At 36.0% G+C, this 20,488-nt stretch overlaps 1 protein-coding gene across 4 annotated transcripts in view; it reads left to right on the forward strand.

Moving 5' to 3' along the window:
* The window catches only part of EXOC2 (exocyst complex component 2), a 246,195-nt gene that overhangs the window by 121,790 nt on the left and 103,917 nt on the right, over positions 1-20,488 (forward strand). For all 4 annotated transcript variants that reach the window (XM_019714889.2, XM_074335319.1, XM_074335320.1 and 1 more), the window contains 2 exons: positions 13,712-13,837; positions 19,685-19,809. In XM_019714889.2, coding sequence (XP_019570448.2) covers positions 13,712-13,837; positions 19,685-19,809 — 251 coding nt within the window. The remainder of the gene's footprint in view (positions 1-13,711; positions 13,838-19,684; positions 19,810-20,488) is intronic.

The following is a 20,488-nucleotide window of genomic DNA, read 5'->3' on the forward strand; positions in this document are numbered from 1 at the left end:
GGATTTCCAGGAGTAAGTGAAGTCCCATGAGAGCAGTCCTGTCACAGGAGGAAGTACAGTGGAGAGGTCCTGATTCTTTTTTATTTTATTTTTTTTTAATTAAAGTTTTTTGGGGTGACAATTGTTAGTAAAGTTACATAGGTTTCAAGTGTACAATTCTGTATTACATCATCTATATATCATGTTGTGTATAAGCGAAATAAGTCAGACAGAAAAAGTCGAGAACCACTGATATGTGGGATATAAAACTGAAAACAACAAAAGAACAAGATAAACAAATGAAGAAACAAAAACTCATAGACACAGACAATAGTTTAGTGGTTACCAGAGGGTAAGAGGGCAGAAGGGTTGTAGATGATGATTCTTTATGGCACAATTTTGTCATGAATTAGCTGGCTTGGATTTGAGTACTTTCCAGCTGTGATTCTGTTTTTTTCTAGTCTTGATTTTTTAGGAAGACCCAAATATATCTTTTTTGATTCCACATCAAAATTCCTACTAATGTCATTAATTATTTTACAGTTTGAGCAAGTGAAAATCACATCTGATAATATACATAGTCTGTAGTTTCGGGGGCATTTAGGGGCCTACATGTTTGTTTATTGAATCTAGTCTGTTATGCAGGATTCTGAACCTTGCCTGCCCATCAGCATCCCCTTGGTGTTTTTAAAAACTATCGGTTCCCGTCCTCCACCTCATTCCTACCAATTATATTAGAACTTCTAGCAGTAGAGTCCAGGCATCAGTATTATTTAAAGCTCCCAGAGGATTCAGGTGCAGCCAGGACCCTAGATTTTGTGCCAGGGACTGGAAGAACAGTGGTGAGCAACACGGGCATGATCTCTGACCTCTTGGACGTGGTAGTCTAGTGGGAAAGACATGTGCTAAAAATAACTGAAGTATTTACTTACTACATAAATATAATTGTGAAAAGTGTTACGAAGTGGGAGTACAGAATTCTACTCCAGTCTAGTAAGGGGGAGATCCAGGGAAGTTTCATCAAAAAGGTGATTATTTCCATTGAACCTAAATGACAAATATTGATTTTCAGATAAAGAGGCATGGAGGGGAAGTCCAGATACCTAGAGGGTTTTAAAAAAATGACACCTTACTCCTCACTCCACTAAGTACACTGCTAATGTTCTCCAGATACAAACAGGATACATAGCCTGATAAAGGATTTTCCTACTTATGTGGATGAGAAACAATCTGACTATACAATTTGGTTATGAAAATATTTGAATTTCTGGGATATGTGTGTATATTATGATGGTAATATACAGGCTATTTCAAATTGGAAATTTCATGTATCTTATTGTCACATCCATACCTGAAATACCTGCTAATCAGTATTACATGGTCAAAGCTCTGAACTTTTCTTGAAGATAAATGGAGACTGACTTTTACCTGATGGATTCCTTCCTATCATCTTGATGTTATGTATTGCTACAGTATTCATCCCGAACTGCTTAAAATCAGCACTTCTGGAAAAAGATGACAATAACTTATGTGTAACTGGGAGCCTTGCCTTTTGTATTCACTCTGACCAAGCTTGCTGCAAAGCTTACTCATCACTTGTGAAATAAGTAAAAGAATATACATGAAATGGATCCATTTGGTAGTGAACAGCTTTGCCTGAAGTTAACAGCTTTGCCATAAGTTGGTCTTTTGATTAAGAAGTAAAAACATAACAACTTACTGCCCTTTTAACTAACTCTACAAATTTCACGAGAATACAATGTAAATTTCCTAAATTCATTAGTCAAATTTTTATTGGTTGTATTTTAATTTTCCTTTGACATTCAGAAGAACATGCTTAACTGTGCCCTCTTTTGTTGTCAGCAATTACTACTAATCCAAACAGCATGGGTGATCCTAACATGTATGAGCCTTTTTTGGGAGATTGTGTGTTCTTTTGCGCTTACATCGGAAGGAGTTTTTATTATTTTACTTTGGAGAATTCCAAACACACTTGAAAGCAGAAAGGGTAATATGATAACCTCCCATGTTTGAATAGTTATCAAATCATAGCCAGTCTTATTTTATCTATACACTCACCTGTTTCTTTCCCTTCCTCACCCTGAATTATTTTTGAAGCAGGTCACATTATTTCAGCTAATGTAATCCTATAATTATTTCTGTACATAATTTTCAAAGATAAAGATAGTTTTTAAAAACTTTAATCAAAACACCATTATCATTACCTAAAATATCAATAATTTCTTAATATCATCAAATATTTATTTAATTTTCAAATTCAGAAACAGTTTTCTATCTCCAGGATCTAAGTACTTTAAAATCATAGCTTTTTAACTGATACCCAGCGCAAAGGCAAATGGTATGGAATGTGGCATAGATGTAGACAGAATGTGTTTCTAGAATGGAAGCTTAGCCATTAGTAAAATTTACATGGTCCACTTGGCACCAGATACTTTTCTGGTTATCATTGTTAATATGTATATGTGTCACTGGACATATACTAGCTATTTCATATGCACTTATCTCCATTTATACAGCTAATGTAATTATATATAGTTTATGTATATGCGTGTATATATGTATACGTATATGCAAATATAAAATATTTGCCTTAATTATAAGTTTGCTGGGAATAAGCACAGTTTTTTTTATGTGATATACAATCAGTTGTTCATGATGGACTCTTAATTGACATTTATCCGTGTCCTAATTATATATAATATACACGTAATACGAGGGAAGGGCTCCCAAATATCAGTTGGACTTTCTGTTGGACATCCTCTCATGATTATGACATTTTAGATCTGGAAGGAAGCTGGGAAAGTGTTCCCAATAGATGTTCAGCAGGTGAGTTTAGATGTATTCTGCATGTGAGGATGGCATCTCAGAAAAGCCAGATAGCAGCTAAGCTTCCCCTGGTCCGAGCAGCGGCAGAATGGTGAGTGGTTCAGGTCTCCCCACCCCACTGGAGTGCTCTCCTCCTGGGTTAGTGTGGTCGGATAGTAAGCTCCACAAGACCTCTCGGTACTTTATTGTGGGAGCAAACGTTTTCCCTCGAACAGGATTTCTAGACAGGTTGAACATGGCGATGACAATGCCTACATTTCATCTAGCACTTTGTTATAAAGTTTCATTGTTTTTATTCAGATATTCTCAGAACCCTGTTTTAAAAAGGAAAGATGGTTGCATTCCAGAACTAAAGAATGAGTTGTACGTTATGTGTTATAATATCTGTACTTGGACTTATAACATTATAGAAGAGAAATGGTTGTAATTGTTTAAGTAAACCCACAGGCAGAACAGTGGTTAAGAATTGAGGCAGTCTTTTGAAATAAAATACAATTAAATAGGTAGACTATAAATATTTCTCACAGGAAAAAGTTTCTTTAAATCTTTTTAAGTAAAGCCGATTTTTATGCATATATTAACATGATTTTTTTCATCTTAAATCTTTACATGGTAGTTTGGGGGGGAAATGTTAATTGTATTTAATCTTGTGGTCTTCAGAGAAAACTTCATGAGCAAACATGGTGATAGATTTTCAGAGATAGCAGTCTTACCTAAAAAAGCTATATTCCTAAGAAAGACTCTTCTGTATATGGGGCATTTATCAGCAGAGGCAGATACTGTCATGAACACTGCACTGGATCTTTCTCTGGATTCCAGTCCTTAGAGGAATAACGTATACTGAACTGAGTAGATGTTTAAATTAAAAAAAAAATTTAATTTAAAGACACTAGGACGCACGATGAGATGACTGCTACACCTCCGACATGCTGCCATTTATCCCCAGCTACTCCTCACTCCTGTTCTGTGGCCCACCTCTGAGGCCCAGTTGTGGTCTTTGCCTTTTCTAAGGGTAGACAAAGGTAGGGAAAAAAAAAAAACAGAAATAAAAATAAAGATTAACATTTAAAAAAGTCATTTTGAAAGGTTAAATACTAATGGAAGAGTTTGATTTTCTTCCCTGCTGGAACCCTTAGCCATGTTGCTTCTGCTCCTCTGTATTCAAAGCAGCCCTGTGTGCTAAATTTTGCACACAGGAAACTTTTACTGCCTTATAAGAAATGTCATTTGTCCCTTAAAATTCCTGTGAAATAGATCCAAAATTAGACCAAGTCTTCAGGTTTCTTGCCAGGAAGAACCTTTGGTTACACCCCTACTGACACTCTCAGACACGACTTTTAAAAGTAACCATCAAAGGTGTTTTTTTCTTTGTTCTGAAAATGAGTTTACCTCTTAAAATATATGCTGCCTATACTTAATAATGTGAGGGAAAATGTGTCAGCCTGCTCACAGAATAATTATTCCTTTCTTTCAGATATGTACTTAATTAGGACTTCCCAAAAGGCTATATTAGAATAGAGACGTGAGGGGACATTTAGAATAGGAACATTAAGTTATCAAGAGAGAGTCTTTAAAATAGTCATGCAGCAGAAGGAAATCCATTTATATGTGGCTCAGGTTCTTTTTGAAAACTTAGATATGACATGTCACACCTGAAGGTTTATTCTGAATCATCACAGTATGGATCAATTATAGAAGAAAAATAAGATATTTTAGAGGCTGTGCTAAATATTTACTCTTGCAATTTCAAACGTGTAGATTATTAGATTAATTACTTGCTGAAATAAAAATGTGTTTATTTAATGATCTTGATATATAAAAAGGCCATATATATTTTAAACTCAAAAGCTCATGAAATACAAGCATAAATTATACTTTAATTATATTTCACAATTTATGTATAATTTTTTGAATTTGCACAGTACGGCTAAACTTTATTTTTTCATGATATTTCTTGACCTTTATGTACATAACTTATAATTTGTTTTCAATTAATGAGGTTAATAAATATAACTGGTATTTCCATAATGCAGGGTTAGGTAGACTTCTTGTACACTAGATTCTATTTCAGCCTCCATTAGAAAACTGGCAGTAGATTCATCGAATTTTCTATGGGACTGTAAAATATTTCCATGGTTAAAAAGAGAGTAAAAATGTGTTATACACATATTAACTAATTTAGTAAAATTATAATTTTTCTTTTAAAGTTGTTATAATGAGGTACCTTAGGAAGGTGTTTTTATAAAGTTTATTTTCTGGAGCTCTAGAAATAATTTCTCTCCTGCATGTTTATCATAACAGCATGAGCCCAGAATAATAGCAATTGATTTAAAAAGAGAAAAAAATGGGAAGGCACAACTGCCTCAAGTACCAATAGGAGATAGTCATTTTTTAACCTTCTTCATCACTAAGTCCCTTTTGATGTAGATTACACAATTCCAGGTTTATCTGCACACTTGTTCTTTTGTGTGTTGTGATTACAAAGTATTTCTTAAATTTGCTTTAGAAGATGAAATGCTTCTAAATGCGTTTAGTGGGATTTTATTAATTTGCTGAGATATATAAGCTATAAAGTATAGATATGAGGTGTGATGAAACAATACGGTGAATGTTTAAATTAAAAAAAAATTATTACAGTAAAAGACATATTGCCATTAATCCCCCTCAAAATATTCCCCCTTACTTCAAACACACTTATCCCATGGTTCTCTCCACTTTCTGGAAGTTCTGGAAGTCCTCTTTCGTGAGTGTCTTTACTTCATCCTCCATCATGACAATGCTCCATGTCACACATCGCTTCTGGTACAGCAGTTTCTGTTAAATAAAAACATTACGGTGTGTCCTCATCCACCTTTTTCACTGGATCTGTCACCGTGCGACTTCTGGCTCTTCCCCAAAGTCAAAATTACCATGAAAGGTAAATGTTTTGAATCAATTCAGGACATCGAGGCAGCCATGACAGTGCAACTAAAGACACTCACGAAAGAGGACTTCCAGAACTGCTCCAGAAAGTGGCAAGAATGATGGGATATGTGTGTTTGAAGTGAGGGGGAACATTTTGAGGGGGATTAATGGCAATGTGCCTTTTACTGTAATAGTTTTTTTTAAATTTAAACATTCACCATATTTTGTGATCATACCTTGTATAGAATAAAAGTAGATTCAGGACAGAGAAGTGGAAGAAAAGTTACCTGTTTATGATTGCAAAGAAAAAAAATCTCTCCAGCAAAATGGTGGTCTGATTTTCTTTTCCCTTTTTTTCAGAAAGATCAAAACTCCCAGGTGATATTCAGTGTGCCCTGAATTAATAGATTTACAGTTAATTGTTTTTCATTAAAATTTCTAATGCACACTGTTAGAAATTGTCACTGCTGTTTGTAAATAGTATAAGTTTATATAAGCAGTTTTAATTGCCTGAATGCAGATCAGCAGGTTTTTACATAGTGATTATAGATTTGGTTTTTAATTTTATTTGAAAAGACGAATTTCACTTCCAAATTAAAATTAAGACATGTAATTAACACTGGTAATTTAAGCTTTTTTTTTTTTTTTTAAGTCGGTAACCTAGGAGTTGAGAATTTGATTTACTTTTTGAAGAGCATGGCATTCATTTGTAGATCCTGTAAAATAACAGCTGTTGAATATCATAGGAAAGAGTTGGATTAAGTTCTCTTTACTTGTTTCTTCTATTTTATACTAGATTCTATTCACCTCACAATGAATGATCTATCTTTGTTAGACCAGACAGGCCAACAAGGTTTATGTTAAAAGGACTTTTTCAATTTGTTATCCTAGCAGCTGGTTCTTTTCTACTGTCTTGGCCTACTGTATATCTGGAAGAAGACTTCTTGCAGCTGGGAGCCATTTCATGTCTAAACCATGTCCCCTATCCTTAAGAGAAAAAATTGTTGACAATGAATGTCAGGCACACATTGGATGCTAGCTTTAGCTGGTAATTTAAAATATTCATCATTACAAATATTTTAATTCTGTGTTCTGTCGTTTTTAGAATTGTTACTTGTATATTCTAAGCATGTTTTCTCTATTTACATATATACGTGTGTATATATATGTGTGTGTATATATTGCAATCATATATATATACACACACACATATATATACATATATACATACATATATATGTGTATATATATGTGTGTGTGTATATATATATATGATTGCAAGAAAAGTATAGTACTTTAATAAAAACATAAATAATTTTGTTTTGGTTATTCTCCTGCGCAGCTTATTACACGTATATGGTTCTTGCTTATATAGCCAGTGTTAGCTTCTTCAAAGTTCACACCTGTCATTTTACTTTTTAAATAGTTTTCCTTCTTTCAACTATTGTTTTGAATGATATTAAAATACATTTCAGAATTGTTGCCTGGAACCTGTTAAGGACAATTCTGACACCCTAAAAAGTGAAGTGAGATATCTTAAATGTCTCATTTCATTTAATTTAGATTAAATGATCCCCTTTAAATTGAGGAAATGCTTCTGTGGGAACTTATTATAGAGAAGCATAAGATCAAAACGAACATTTTTATATGTTGACACAGGTCTTACTTGTGAGGAATTTGTAATTCTGCCTTGCTACAGCTGCCCCTGCCCCCCAGCTTTGGCAGTGAAATTCTTCTGTGTGTTGTGCTTGAAAAGAATCTCATCCTGCCTGTGTCTGTGGAGGCTCCTGGCCCCACGTGTTTGGTCAACAAGCAACAGTGGGTGGTCGTGCTGTGCAGGGGACAAGGGCCCGCTGTGCTCAGGAAAATGTGTTCAGAGGTGTTTAAGGGCACTGCGGAAGTCAGCTGCCCTTCTGAGAGTCAGGGCTGTGGATCGGGGTTACCCACACTGCAGTAGGCTGTGAGAAAACTTGCTGCAAGAGGCTCGAAGGATGAGAAAATACAGTGAACTTACTCACCTGGCTCCACATTTGCAGGCTTCCTTGAAGAAAGGTCGCTTCTGCGCTTTATGATTTGTAGGGTCTATTAAGCAAATATTGACTACTGTTTGCATTTAAAATAGGGAAAACGTGCATATCTTGAATTAAAAGGATTTGAATTTATGCATGATGAGGTTTCCTGGAAGTCTTATGGAATACTAGGTATTAGCACCACGCTCTAACCAACTGAGCTAACTGGCCACCCCAGGAATACTAGGTATGGTGAGCATTTTCTATCAAGTCTTCTTAAAGTCATTATCGTTTTTTTTCGCAGGAATCATAGTTTTAATGTAAGCCCTTAACTTTTTGAGCTTTTCAGAAGATCTTTCCAGACCTATAGGTTAGCATAAAACTGAAGACTTTTTATCTAGTAGAAATCTCACAGTTGTTGGGGAAAAAAGAGCAAACATTTCCACTTGTTAATAGCTAAAATTGTGAAAGATATTTTCTCTTAGAAAAGAAACCATTTTAAACTTCATTATTTCTACACTTCATCTTTTATTCTTTTTTAGTGAAGTGACTAGGATTGTTTTATTAATGTTGTGAAGAAAATTTCTACAACTTCTGAAAACAAATTTCTGTTGTTTACATAATATTCCAAAAATTATTTTCCTAACTTTGTTTATAATCTCTTAAATTATTCCTGTATATGCACAGTTAGATAAAGAATTACTTTGAGAATGCTGGTAGCATGTTATAAAAGCTTTATTTAACTGGAGAATTAAAATATTGGCTCTTGATTGTCGGTAATTAAGAAGCTTAGTCTTTTTTAAAAAAATTTAAGTTTTTGAAAGAGGTTTTCTTCCAAGACGCTTCTTTCAAGCATCTGTAGATAAGATACGTATCTTTTCTATGATATATTGGTAGAATTGTAACTCAAACTCTAGTTTGTGGAATTTAGAAGGTATAGCTACACCGGAAAAATCTTCAGTTCTAGAATTTTGTTTGTATCATTTTTCCTACAAATACTGAAGTGGTGGTTTCTCATGCTCTTGGGTGTGTTCCCATTTGCAATTTTGTCTCCAGAGTTATCTTTACCCGGTATTTGTTCCCCTCAGATAACTTTGACAGATTACAGGCAAGTTAATTTGATCTTTTAAGCACTTATTTTTTGAGTGCATTTGTTACTTACTCCGCTTAGTGTCTTTAAAATATCCAGCTGTAAGGACCATAGTAAAAAAACAGTATGAAATTCTGATAAACTTTTCACTGTTGCTTTTTTTGTTGCCTTTAATACTTTCTTCATTTGCTTTCCCTTTAAGGATTAATTTTCACATTTGCTCACTGGAGAGGCAGACTTTTTTATAAATTTACGTAACACCAATAATCAGTGTCCGAAATTAGGAATAGTGAGCAGAATAAGCATATTTTCCATTTTGTTCCCGGTGATGATTTGAAGATTCAGATTTAAATTTCATATACTAGAATCAGAATTTTACAGCTAAAAAAGACTTTAAAAATTGCATAGCTTCAAGCCTGCGTTTTACAGGTGATAAAGCATAGGCCAACTATGACTCCTTAAAGTAGCTGCAGAACTCCATAGCACCTGTGTTGCCATGAGAACGTTGGATAGAATTAAACCCTACCCCAGTTTCAAATGTAGGGAATGACTTGTTAGTATTACACAAGTGAAGGCAGAAAGGCTCTGATACTATTTGATAAAAGGCTTTAAAATTTTTCCATTTAGAAAAAAATCGTAGAAATAGTTCATTTCTAGAGAAAATTTACTGTCAAAAAACCAAATAACTTTTCATAACTCATGTTAATGCAGTATTAATTTTGAAAAAGACAAAGTCGAATGCAGTTTTACAGAAACTTCAGTCTCTGTCACCTGCAGAATGTCCCGTTGTAAGCTAACATTCTAATGAAAAAACTGAAATATGTATACACAGTGAACACTCTCCTCAGCTGTATGTGAAGGGGCAGTAATTTAGGTTTTCTGGAAAATATGCTAAGTAATATACTTTTCAGTTGCATATAATCTGCACGTAAGTCAGGGCATGATATTATAGAACTTTATAATTATTCTCGTTTATAACCATATGTTTTGTATAATGTGTATATTTCTCTTAAACACATCAAGAGATACTACTATCATATTGTGAGGTAAAACAATCAAGAGAAAATAAACTGATTTTATGTAAGGTATTTTAAAACCTTTTGCTGAAATTGTTTTTTTAATTTTTTGGTTCTTTTTAATAATGCTTTTTTAATCAAAACCGCTTCATATTTGTAATAATTTTGTGGGATAGAAATACCAAATCATGTAATATAAACTTAAAAGGAGTCTCAGAAGCCTTGTGTGTGTGTGTGTACATATGTACATGGTACCAAAAAAATGTATACATTTTAAGAAAGGAAAAAACTATTAAAATTGCAATTATATATACTGATAACAAAAGATGAATACAAGTCACATTTGACTTCTGCAATTACAAGAGGGCTTAAAGTGGTTACCATCAGCGTCCATCAGCGCCCAGACACGTCTGATTACGGCGAACTACTGCTTGAGCAGTGTTGACCAAAGTGTCCACTTGTAGACATTTTCTGGCACCCCAGTGTATCTGTACATGAGGTTGGACAATTAAGTTCACGACTTTGTTGCAATGATGTTGTTAACCTTTTTTGATATTAGGGGGATTATTCATTATGAATTTGTACCAACTGGACTGTAAACCAAATTTATTATTTGGAAGTGCTGAAAAGACTGAGTGAAAAAGTTAGACGACCTGAACTTTTCACCAACAATTCATGGCTCTTGCATCACGACAAAGCACCAGCTCACACGGCACTGTCTGTGAGGGAGTTTTTAGCCAGTAAACAAATAACTGTATTGGAGCACCCTCCCTACTCACCTGATCTGGCCCCCGATGACTTCTTTCTTTACACAAAGATAAAGGAAATATTGAAAGGAAGACATTTTGATGATGTTCAGGACATAGAGGGTAATCCGACGACAGCTCTGATGGCCATTCCAGAAAAAGAGTTCCAAAATTGCTTTGAAGGGTGGACTAGGCGCTGGCATCAGTGCATAGCTTCCCAAAGGGAGTACTTTGAAGGTGACGATAGTGATATTCAGCAGTGAGGTATGTAGCACTTTGTCTAGGATGAGTTCACGAACTTAATTGTCCGACCTCGTGTGTATGTGTATATATTACATATATGTATATGTATATATATTACATATGTATATGTAATACACACAATAGTAAATTTCTGACAACAGATTTAAAATGTTTTCATTCATTTTCCCTATGAAGGATAATCTTCCTAATTCCCTGTAAGATAACTAACTCATCATCAGAACTCCCCCTCCCCCCTTTTTTTTGACATTAAAAGGAAGCAAAATGGTAGGGAGAGAAGCACTTTTGAGCTGATGCCACTGTCTAGCTTGCCTGCTCTGGCATCTGTGTGCGGTGCTGAACTGCCACCTTCTGGTCACTGCATGAAAATGCCTCTTGCAGATCCGTTCTAGGTGCTGGGTGGTCCTGGGGTGTGTGCTGCTTGACCTCCTGCTGCTGCATGCTCGCTGGTGATTAGACATTACCAATTCAGAGATTAGGTCACGTTAAACTTTCTTTTCCTGTTATGGAAAATGATGCTATGGTTCCTCACAGAAGAAAAGCCTGTTCTTAATACAGTTACTTTTATTGAAGGGAAAGATAAATCCATCTTTTAACAGTTTCAAAATTTAAGATTACTTAAACTGCATGAGTGACTTAATCTCAAAGCATTTAAATAAACACACCATTTATAAGGAAAACCTTTTTTCTGAGGATTTATTTAAACGACGGTAAATGTATTTTTTGTAGGAATGCTATGTAGTGTATTTTTAGAAAACAAGGAAGTCTTTTCCTTTTTAGACAAAAATTTATAGTCCTGAAACCTTCAAGAATAACATGTAACATTTTAAATTATAGCATTCTCTTTTTCCACCTTTTTATATACGTTTTATATAAATTACACATTTTTATATAAATATTAAATGAGACACTAAGTTCGAGGCCCTTTATACTTACTTTTAAGGTGTGTAATAAAATTGATATTTTAATATTAATTTCCTGAATTTTGCAGTTAATAGCAGTACCGACTACATAAACTTTAAAGAAAATGTCATAAATCATTAAAGCTTCCACAGATGACTTCTTCTTTAATGTAGGGAAAAAAATCAATTATAAAAAAGTATTATTTCTTCATTATTTGTGTTTTCTTACTACATCACATGTTTATTTTGTTTTTAAAATATTGAATTAAACAAGTTGTCTTATCTTAGATATAATGTTTTCCAAAGTAGAAATGTATGTAAATAAAGCATTTAACACAGGATTTGAAACACAATGTCTCCAATTAAATTCTGTTTCAATAAAAATAAATCTGTTTGAATGATTTAATTTCTATTTCTATAAAGCCTGTCTGGTAGAATTGGTGAGGATAGAAGGAGCGCTCTCATATTGTGTCATGTTAAGTAGCTCATGGTAGGAGGAACCATGAAGCAGGCTCTCCCTAGCTTTTACTATATTTTGTTTATTTATTGCTTTGTTTTGTGCCTCCACCACCAGAATTTACATAAACACCTTGAGAGGAGTTATCCTTTATTCATCACCTTATTCCCAAGGCCTGTACAGCTCCTGGCACGTAGGAGGCACTCAGTAAATACTGTTCAGTGTTATTGAATAGCTAACATTGCCAGTAGCATAAAATTATTATTTTATAAATGTGTTTTATCTTTTGCACCTGAAAACAAATCTATAAGCTTTTAGAATTCTGTTAACTTATAAAATAAGTAGTAGAGTTTATTGAATAATATCAGTCAGTATATATTGAAGGAGTTATTTGCGGAAGGTCCATTGACTATGGACAGAGACATAATATTTAATCCTTATCCCTGAGAAGATAGTATTCTTTTTGGGAGATAGGCGGTACTTCACGAAGTAGCTATAATTTTTAAAGATGAGAGTGTAAGTGGGTGGAAAAGAAGGATGAGTAAGGCCTTTTAGACAGGGAGGGCAGGAAATGAGGCAGGGAAATGTGAGGTGCATTTTCACATGGAGGATATTTAGGTGCTCAGTGCACAGTATTCTGAAGTGTTTACTGAATTCAGCTTGTCTTGAAGGTGTGTGAAGATGCTCAGCTCCGGAGCTCAGAGTGGGGGTTTATAGGCACCTACCTCTGCCAACTGATGAGGCAAATTTTACCACTTAAAGTGAATGTCTTACTAACTCACTCATTTAGCTAAATGGGATTCCATTCCTAATAGCTCTTGATATCCATTTTAGAAAAAATGTTTCCTGATTCTTATTCTTGGGTTGGAATTCTGAGGGTTTTCTGGAAGACTTCTAAGAAGAGAATCAAGAAAGCATTATTTCAGTAATGTTAATCCAGTACAATAGAGAGCATTTCTTGATAGCAGTGACATGTTAGGCTTCTGGAATATTAACAGTGTGAGGTGAAAAGGATCCAAATTAGTTGTCTGGCATTGGGAATAGAAATAGGGAAACCAATCCCACATCCCAAAGGAAGAAAGAAATGGGGTTACATTTAAAGGGAGAAGTCAGATTTATGCTGTAACTCTGCTCCATTAGAAGAGTTAGAACTCCATGACTTCCTTTCTAAGTGTCAAATTGTTATTCAAAAAGTGATTTCTCATACTGGTTTTTATGTTTCTAGAGCGCCTCCCTCCCCAATTTTGCTGAACACTCATTCTGAAATGATACATAAGTTTCACTCCATAGTTTGTTACATCTCTATACTACCTAAGCCAAATCCATCATGGTGGGGTTGACTTTTAAAAGCTATGTAGAGAAAATATTTTCGATTTGACTTAATAGATGCTCTATTTAAAAGAATGGAACAATTAAGCAAGAAATAACTCAGTGAAGCAGTCCATTAGGAGAACTAAGTACGAATCTGTGGAACCTATGGGAATGTCACCTCTCTTCCAGGTCCTCCAGGCCTTCACAGTCCCATGCTGGATCTGGACAGCGATGCACATCCCTCAGTGCTGGCTCATCTTAGTCAGACAGCATCACTGAATAGGGGCAGCAGCTTTCAGTCCGGTCGAGATGATAGTAAGTATAACTCTCCACCTCCACTTTCTCATTTAAATTTGTACTCATGTAATTTCAAACAGTTTTCTCTTGAAAAATTCCACAATTGTGTTACTACTGCTAAGTATTACCAACCATCATCTCTTCTACTTATTAGGAAACTACCCAGTAATTAAATTTAAATAATTCAAGTGTGTTTTACATTGTATAGTAAATAAATGCCATTTGATTTTTTAATAAGTCAGGCACAGGTCAGTGCTTACTCAAAATATTTAGTTAAAGTCTAGTTTTATTTTTTATGGTTTAATTTTTTTAAATATGCCACAGAAAATAAAACCTGTGAGAACATCTTTAAGATAAAATTTGCAACAAAAGTAATTTCTGTAGTAAGTACAGAGGAAAACTACTTTTCAATGAATTTTAAAACTTGGTTTGGAAAGGAGGAATCGTTGTTAGTCAAAAATTAATTGCTAGTCTTTTTTCATGAGATAAAGCGTCTCAAATTTTAACTATGTTACATTTCTTAACTTTCTAAAGTTGATGGTTACCTGTTGTTTATTTACCTGTATAAGGTATAAAATATATTGGTTATAATGCATTCTGGTGCTAACTAGATGCTGGTAGTCACTGGTTATTTATAACCTCAGTAATAAAAATAAGAGCTCCAAATACAGTAGTAGAAATACCTTACTTTGTATTAAATTCAAATACCTCTAAAGTTTACATGGAAGTATTTTCTGTTATTTTTACAAGTATTGGAGTAGGGAATTTTTTAAGGTTTCATTAATAAATACAAATGAATGTCCGTGATAAAAACACCTTTAGATTAGGTGATTCATTTGTACTAAATGAAGGGTTTCCATAACTGGCGTTATTCCTTCATCTTGGCCCCATTTTCCACCTGGCCACAAAACACTTGTATAAACAATGGAAGGACAGAGCTGTTGGTTTCCACATTCTTTGGTACAGTGTAGCCCTCTAAGCATGAAATCCCAGGCCTGATCCTGGAGTGCAGCCCACCAGGGTTTTTAAAAAAACCCGTCCTTCCTTTATCTGAGGATAATACATCAGGTCGAAAAGCCCTCCACCTCACTCCTTCTGTGTTCTTATGTAATCCACTACCACCAGTTGACACGCTAACAAGCTTAAATAAATTAGAATTTATACTTGAGGCTGACTATAATGACTATATCACCTTAAACAGTTCAGATTTATCCTGCCTAGGATTTGTCAAGCTTCTTGGATCTATTTTATCAAATTCTGGAAATTGTCATCAACTTTGAAACATTTTGGGGCATAATTTTCTCGGCTATTTTCTGTTCTGCTTCCTTTTCTAGGACTCCAGTTATGTGTATGTTAGGTTAGTGGATTATCTCATAGATCACTCAGGCTCGTCTCGCCCCTGTTTTTCTACTCTGTACTTTGTTATAGTCAGTTGCTGTGCCTTCAACTTTTCTGATCTTTTCCCTTCAGTGTCTAACCTAAAATTTTCAGATACTGTACTTTTTGTCTCCAGAAGTTCCATTTGGTTCTTTTAACTATCTTCCCTTTCTCTCGTGTTTTCCTTTAAATATTTGAACATTGCCCTTATTGGTTAATTCTGTCATCTCTGTCATTTCTGGATCTGTTACTCTTGACTAATTTTTTCCCAGGTTTCTGGTTATGGTTTGCATGGCTAATAGTTTTTTATTGTTTCCCAGACACTGAATATCCAGTGTTGAGTGCCTGGGTTTTGTTGTCTTGCTTTCAAGAGTAGTAAGTAGACTTCGTTTTATCGGTTATTTACGAGCAAGTTTGATCCATTCTAGGCCTGTTGTTAAGTTCGCTAGAGTAGGTATAGAGTTGCCTTCCTTCTGGGGTACTTCAGCCCTACTACCAAGGCATGATTTCTTGGGTCTCTACCGAATGGCTCCGGCACTTGATGAGAATTATTCCCTCAGGCTGTTGAGAAGTAGAACATCCTCCTGCCTGTGTGATGTCTGGGGATCATCAACCGTATACTACAAATGCATCACCGGCTCGCAGTAAAAACCGAGACTCATGCAGATTTTTGGAGCTCATTTTCTACGTAGCTCCTCCTTTCTGTCATTCTTCCCTGCGTTTTCCAGTCACCTCCACCTCCTTGAAATCCATCGTTCCAACTCAGAAAGGCCAGTGAGCTTTACTGGGGTTCCTCCTCCCTTTGCCTCTGTTGTCTGCAGCAGAAAGCCAGGGCAGTGGTGGACCCCACATTTCCCTTTCCTCCTGTTCAGTGTCTGGAAACAGTGTTTATATACATATTTCCCCAGTCTCTGGTTGTTTATGACTGGAGGTTAAATCCAATTCTTATTACTCCAGCCTGGCTAGAGGTGGAAGTAAAATAATTTAAGTTTATTTTCCCTAAAATTATCACTTGAAATTAGAATATTATAAAACATTGCTTACAGTTAAAAATAGGTATAAATAAAGTTGAGGAAGCTCATTCTTGACTTTGTGGTCAAAGCAAAATTTATGAGCCTACAAACTTTTAATTTCTATTGAAAAAAATTGGACATTCCTGTCATGTCCCCTTAGTTCTTTTCATCAGTCTTAGAAAATAACTCTTGAAGCTATCCTGTCAGTGTATAGCATGTGGAAATTAACTAGGACATGTTTGATTCAGTAAGAAAAGAAAATCCAAAATCATTTTTCAGTTATAATGATCTGTCTACTTGAATGAAGTAGACTTAGAAGGAATGCGGGAAAGGATTCCCATTACATACATACATACATACATACATACATACATACATACATATGTATATACGTACATACGTAGGTATAAAGAATCTGCTAATAATGAAAAGATCAAATGAAGCACGAGACTGAGAATTATTCTGTCATTAGGCAGCAGGCTGGAGTAACCCATCTGTTTTCCAAAAACCTAGATGATCAAGTGCCTATACATTAAGTAGTTGCAGCACCTCCAGCTCAGTATGGGATCACGTCGCAGTACTGTTCAGTAGCTGAATTATTAGCTGGTGAACTCAGACAAAATAATTTACTGATTAACTTGCTGTAAAGAGATTCAGCTGAAGGAATCTTTTTGGAAGTCCTTTAGAATTGGTTTGTTATGTTTTTACTTCCAGTTCTCCAAATACTTCTCCTATCATAAAATCATTTCAATTAGAATACTAAGTGATGGATTTAACAAGAGAGAAGCTGAGTTTACTTTCTGTTCCCTTATTTTGTGGTTTTCAAAAAGAATTTTTCTTTTCAATTGGTGAAGGCAATGTTCCCTATTTTTCTGTGGGATGGAGGCATTCTCTGACGACAGACTGATGGTTGAGACTGTCTTCTGTGTCTTAGAGTACATGGGTGTGGAGTAAGCCAGGTCAGACTGCACAGAGAGCTTGTCCAGCTTCAGAGTCGGTGGGGACTTGAGTCAGCTTAGGTTGCTTCCACTCTTAACTCCCCAGTAAACAAGCCCTGCAAAGAATAGATGAGGAAAGGATACCACATGAGTTCCTCAAATAGGGATATACAAAATTATGGTCAGTATAGCTGCATGGAGAAGCTCAGATCTTTTGAAGCATTAATTTTGCGGAAGAAACCATGTAAGCGTCTACTTGCAGTATAGGGGGACTTGGAGTGCAGCCCCACAGTTAGCAGATAATGGACATTCGGTATATATTGGCTGAATGTCCTATATAAAGAACCGGGCTTTACCATATACTACAACTGAATTTAACACTTTTCCCCACAACTCATGGCATAGACAAAGGGCTAGTGTGCCCCATAAATAAAGAGGCTCTACAGGCCACAGGAAGGGAGTCTGCATGGCTCTTAAGCATATGAATAGGTACTCAACCTCACTCATAATAAAAATTAAAAAGGCGCAGTGCTACAGTGAGATACTAGTTTGGCAAAACACCCCGTATTTATTGTTTGGGGTTTTATGTGTTCTGTTTGTTCATTGGTGAGGTTATAAGGAAGGTACAACTTCCATGTGTTGCTTGTGGGAGTGTAAATAATCCCTGTAGAGGTCAATGTAATAATACATATCAAAATCACAACTCCATGCACTCTTGGACCCAGCGGTTCTTGTTCTGAGAATTTGTATGTACACAGCTGGTCCCTTACAATTTTGAATTTTGATTTTTTCCCTGGGCTCATGCCATATGGTATGTCTTGTGCTGCTGGGCAGCAGCAGTGACCGCAACCCCAGCCATCCAGGTGTCACCAAGGTCAGCAGCCCGTGCTCCAGTGAGCCCCGTGCCGACCTTGTCAGGTATTGGCTTCCGGGCGTGTGTCAGGCAGGCTAGTCTAAGTTATGGTGTTTGGCAGGGTAGGTGTAGTAAATGCATTTGCGACTTACAGTATGTTCACCTCCCGGTGGGTTTACTGGGACGGGACCCATCGCAAATCGAGGACATTGGTGTGCACATACGCTTAAACGATGAGGACCACGTTACTGGTTCAGGCATGAATTTTAACTGCAAAAGACTGGGAACAGTCTTGTCCCTTAGAAGGGCACTTATTAAATCATGATACTTCCAAAATATGTAATACTATGTGACTATGGGGAGAAAAAGAGTAAGCATTTATGTATGAATATGGAAGAACTCCAGGATTCATTGTCAAAAAAAGAAAAATCTAAGTGTCAAAAGAGTGTATTTAGTATGCTTTCATTTGTGAGAACATTTGGGTGGGGGCAGAATACATATTTTGTTTGCTGTGTGTATAAAAGACTTCTCAGGAAGAATCACAAGAAACTAATAATAGTGGTTTCTTACGGCTGGAGTTGCAAACTAGGCAGTGGGGGATGAGGGTCGGAGGTGGACTTTGCACCATATACCTTTTCAGTTCTCTTTTCTAACCATATATTGTCTATTTAGAGAATTAGTAAACATTTAAAAATAAAGTCCACCCTCCTGCACTAGAATAACAGCAATAGTATTAACAAAACTTTTTGCCTGGGAGTATTTTGAAAGGAAGCTGGTAAGTTGGTGAAGGAATTAATGGACATCTCCTCCTGATGTGTCTGTGAATGGAAGTTAGCAGCTGACCCCAGACACACTCCGTGGTCTAACTGGAAACTGGCAGTGGGGTTCCTGCCCTGCTCCTGCTGGGGGCTCTGCCGCAGAGCCGCAGGGCCAGGAGGCAGGGCATGGAGGGCCGAGGAGACCGTGAGGAAGATGGGAGAGACTGAAAGCGATGAATGTTCCCTGAATTACTGCCTTTGTTTTCTTCCCACAGATTTACTCTTCCCATAAGAAATCTGTAAGACCTTGTTTCCCACTTACAGCAAAAACTGCATTAAATTATGTGGAACCCAGGAGGCTCCAATATTTTTATTTTTCTTAAATTCCTTTATTATGGGAGGAGCTATTCATTACATGATTGTTCTTGAATATGTTCCTTTGTGGTAATGTGACTTCTTAAATTTTCACCACATAGGGGGTATAGTGGCATTTCTAACAAGTTGATATTAGCCTCAAATTCAGTTACTGAATGTGGGGGAGCCCTGTCTTTCCTTACTTTGCTGTGTTAAGGCATAACTTTTTGAAGAGAAGTACAACATCCTGAAGACAACAAGGTTGAAAAGCCATAGCATGAGCCTCTGTGAAGCCCTCCCTGCTTGTGTGACCTCCTGACCTGCCTGCCCCTCCCCTACCTGCCATGCCCTTATGAGAAAAACAGAGCCTCTGGTGAGAGTGTATTGTCTTCCGGCAGGTGTTGGTAGTGTGATATGGAAAAGGAAATACTGGTCTTTTGGCAAATTAAAGGTCTGCAGCCAGAGTGGGACATGTTTCTAGGCGGAGGAGCAGCAATATATTGAAACAGATTTCTATTCTTGATTCAAAAGTGTATTTATAGTATTTTTCTTCTCACCCATTCCTGCCTTAGCATGGAGATACAAAACTCCCCACCAGGTGGCATTTGTTGAAAAATTGACCAAGCTTGTTTTAAGTCAGCTGCCTAACTTCTGGAAACTCTGGATTTCATATGTTAATGGAAGCCTTTTCAGTGAGGTATGTATACATATTTGACTATATATGTAGCTAACTCATTGTGAATTTCTAGTCTTAAAAATTTTAGATTCTGAAGTGACTTTTTAAAACCTTAGCAGCCCAGCACCTATAACTATTGTCATATATTTTAAGATTAGTTAAAAATGCTGTAAAACCCTTACACTAACAGCTATATGACCTTGAAGAAGTTAATTTCCTGAGACTCAGTTTCCTCAACTGTAAAAAGAAAATAGTAAGGGCATTTTCACAAAAGGTGATTGTGGGGATTTAAATGAGATAAAGAAAAACAAAAATATTTTCACGGATTCTCAAGTGAGTATAGTGCCAGGCCAAATTATGGATGAAACTATTGTGCAGTGGACTCTTAAACAAGTGATAAAACAAGGATAAAATGTTAGCAGCTTGCATACGGATCCTAAGCTCATATAATTATGGAATTTCCTAGTTGGAAAGAATTGAAAGATTTTGTTGTCTAGCCCTCTGTGATCAGCCTTTATGTTTTCACAGATCACACATTTACTTAGTGTGTTAATCATAACATAATTGGTGGCATAGAAATTATGAACCTAAAGTAGTGACTCTGACTTACATGCATCGCCTGTGGAACTTAGACTCATCACTCTGTAGTCTCCCTTTGAGTGCCCCATGGAGAGCTCATGTCCTGAAATGCCTCGAGGTG

The sequence above is a fragment of the Rhinolophus sinicus genome, linkage group LG06 (genome assembly GCF_036562045.2).
Source record: "Rhinolophus sinicus isolate RSC01 linkage group LG06, ASM3656204v1, whole genome shotgun sequence".
Lineage (NCBI taxonomy): Eukaryota > Metazoa > Chordata > Mammalia > Chiroptera > Rhinolophidae > Rhinolophus > Rhinolophus sinicus.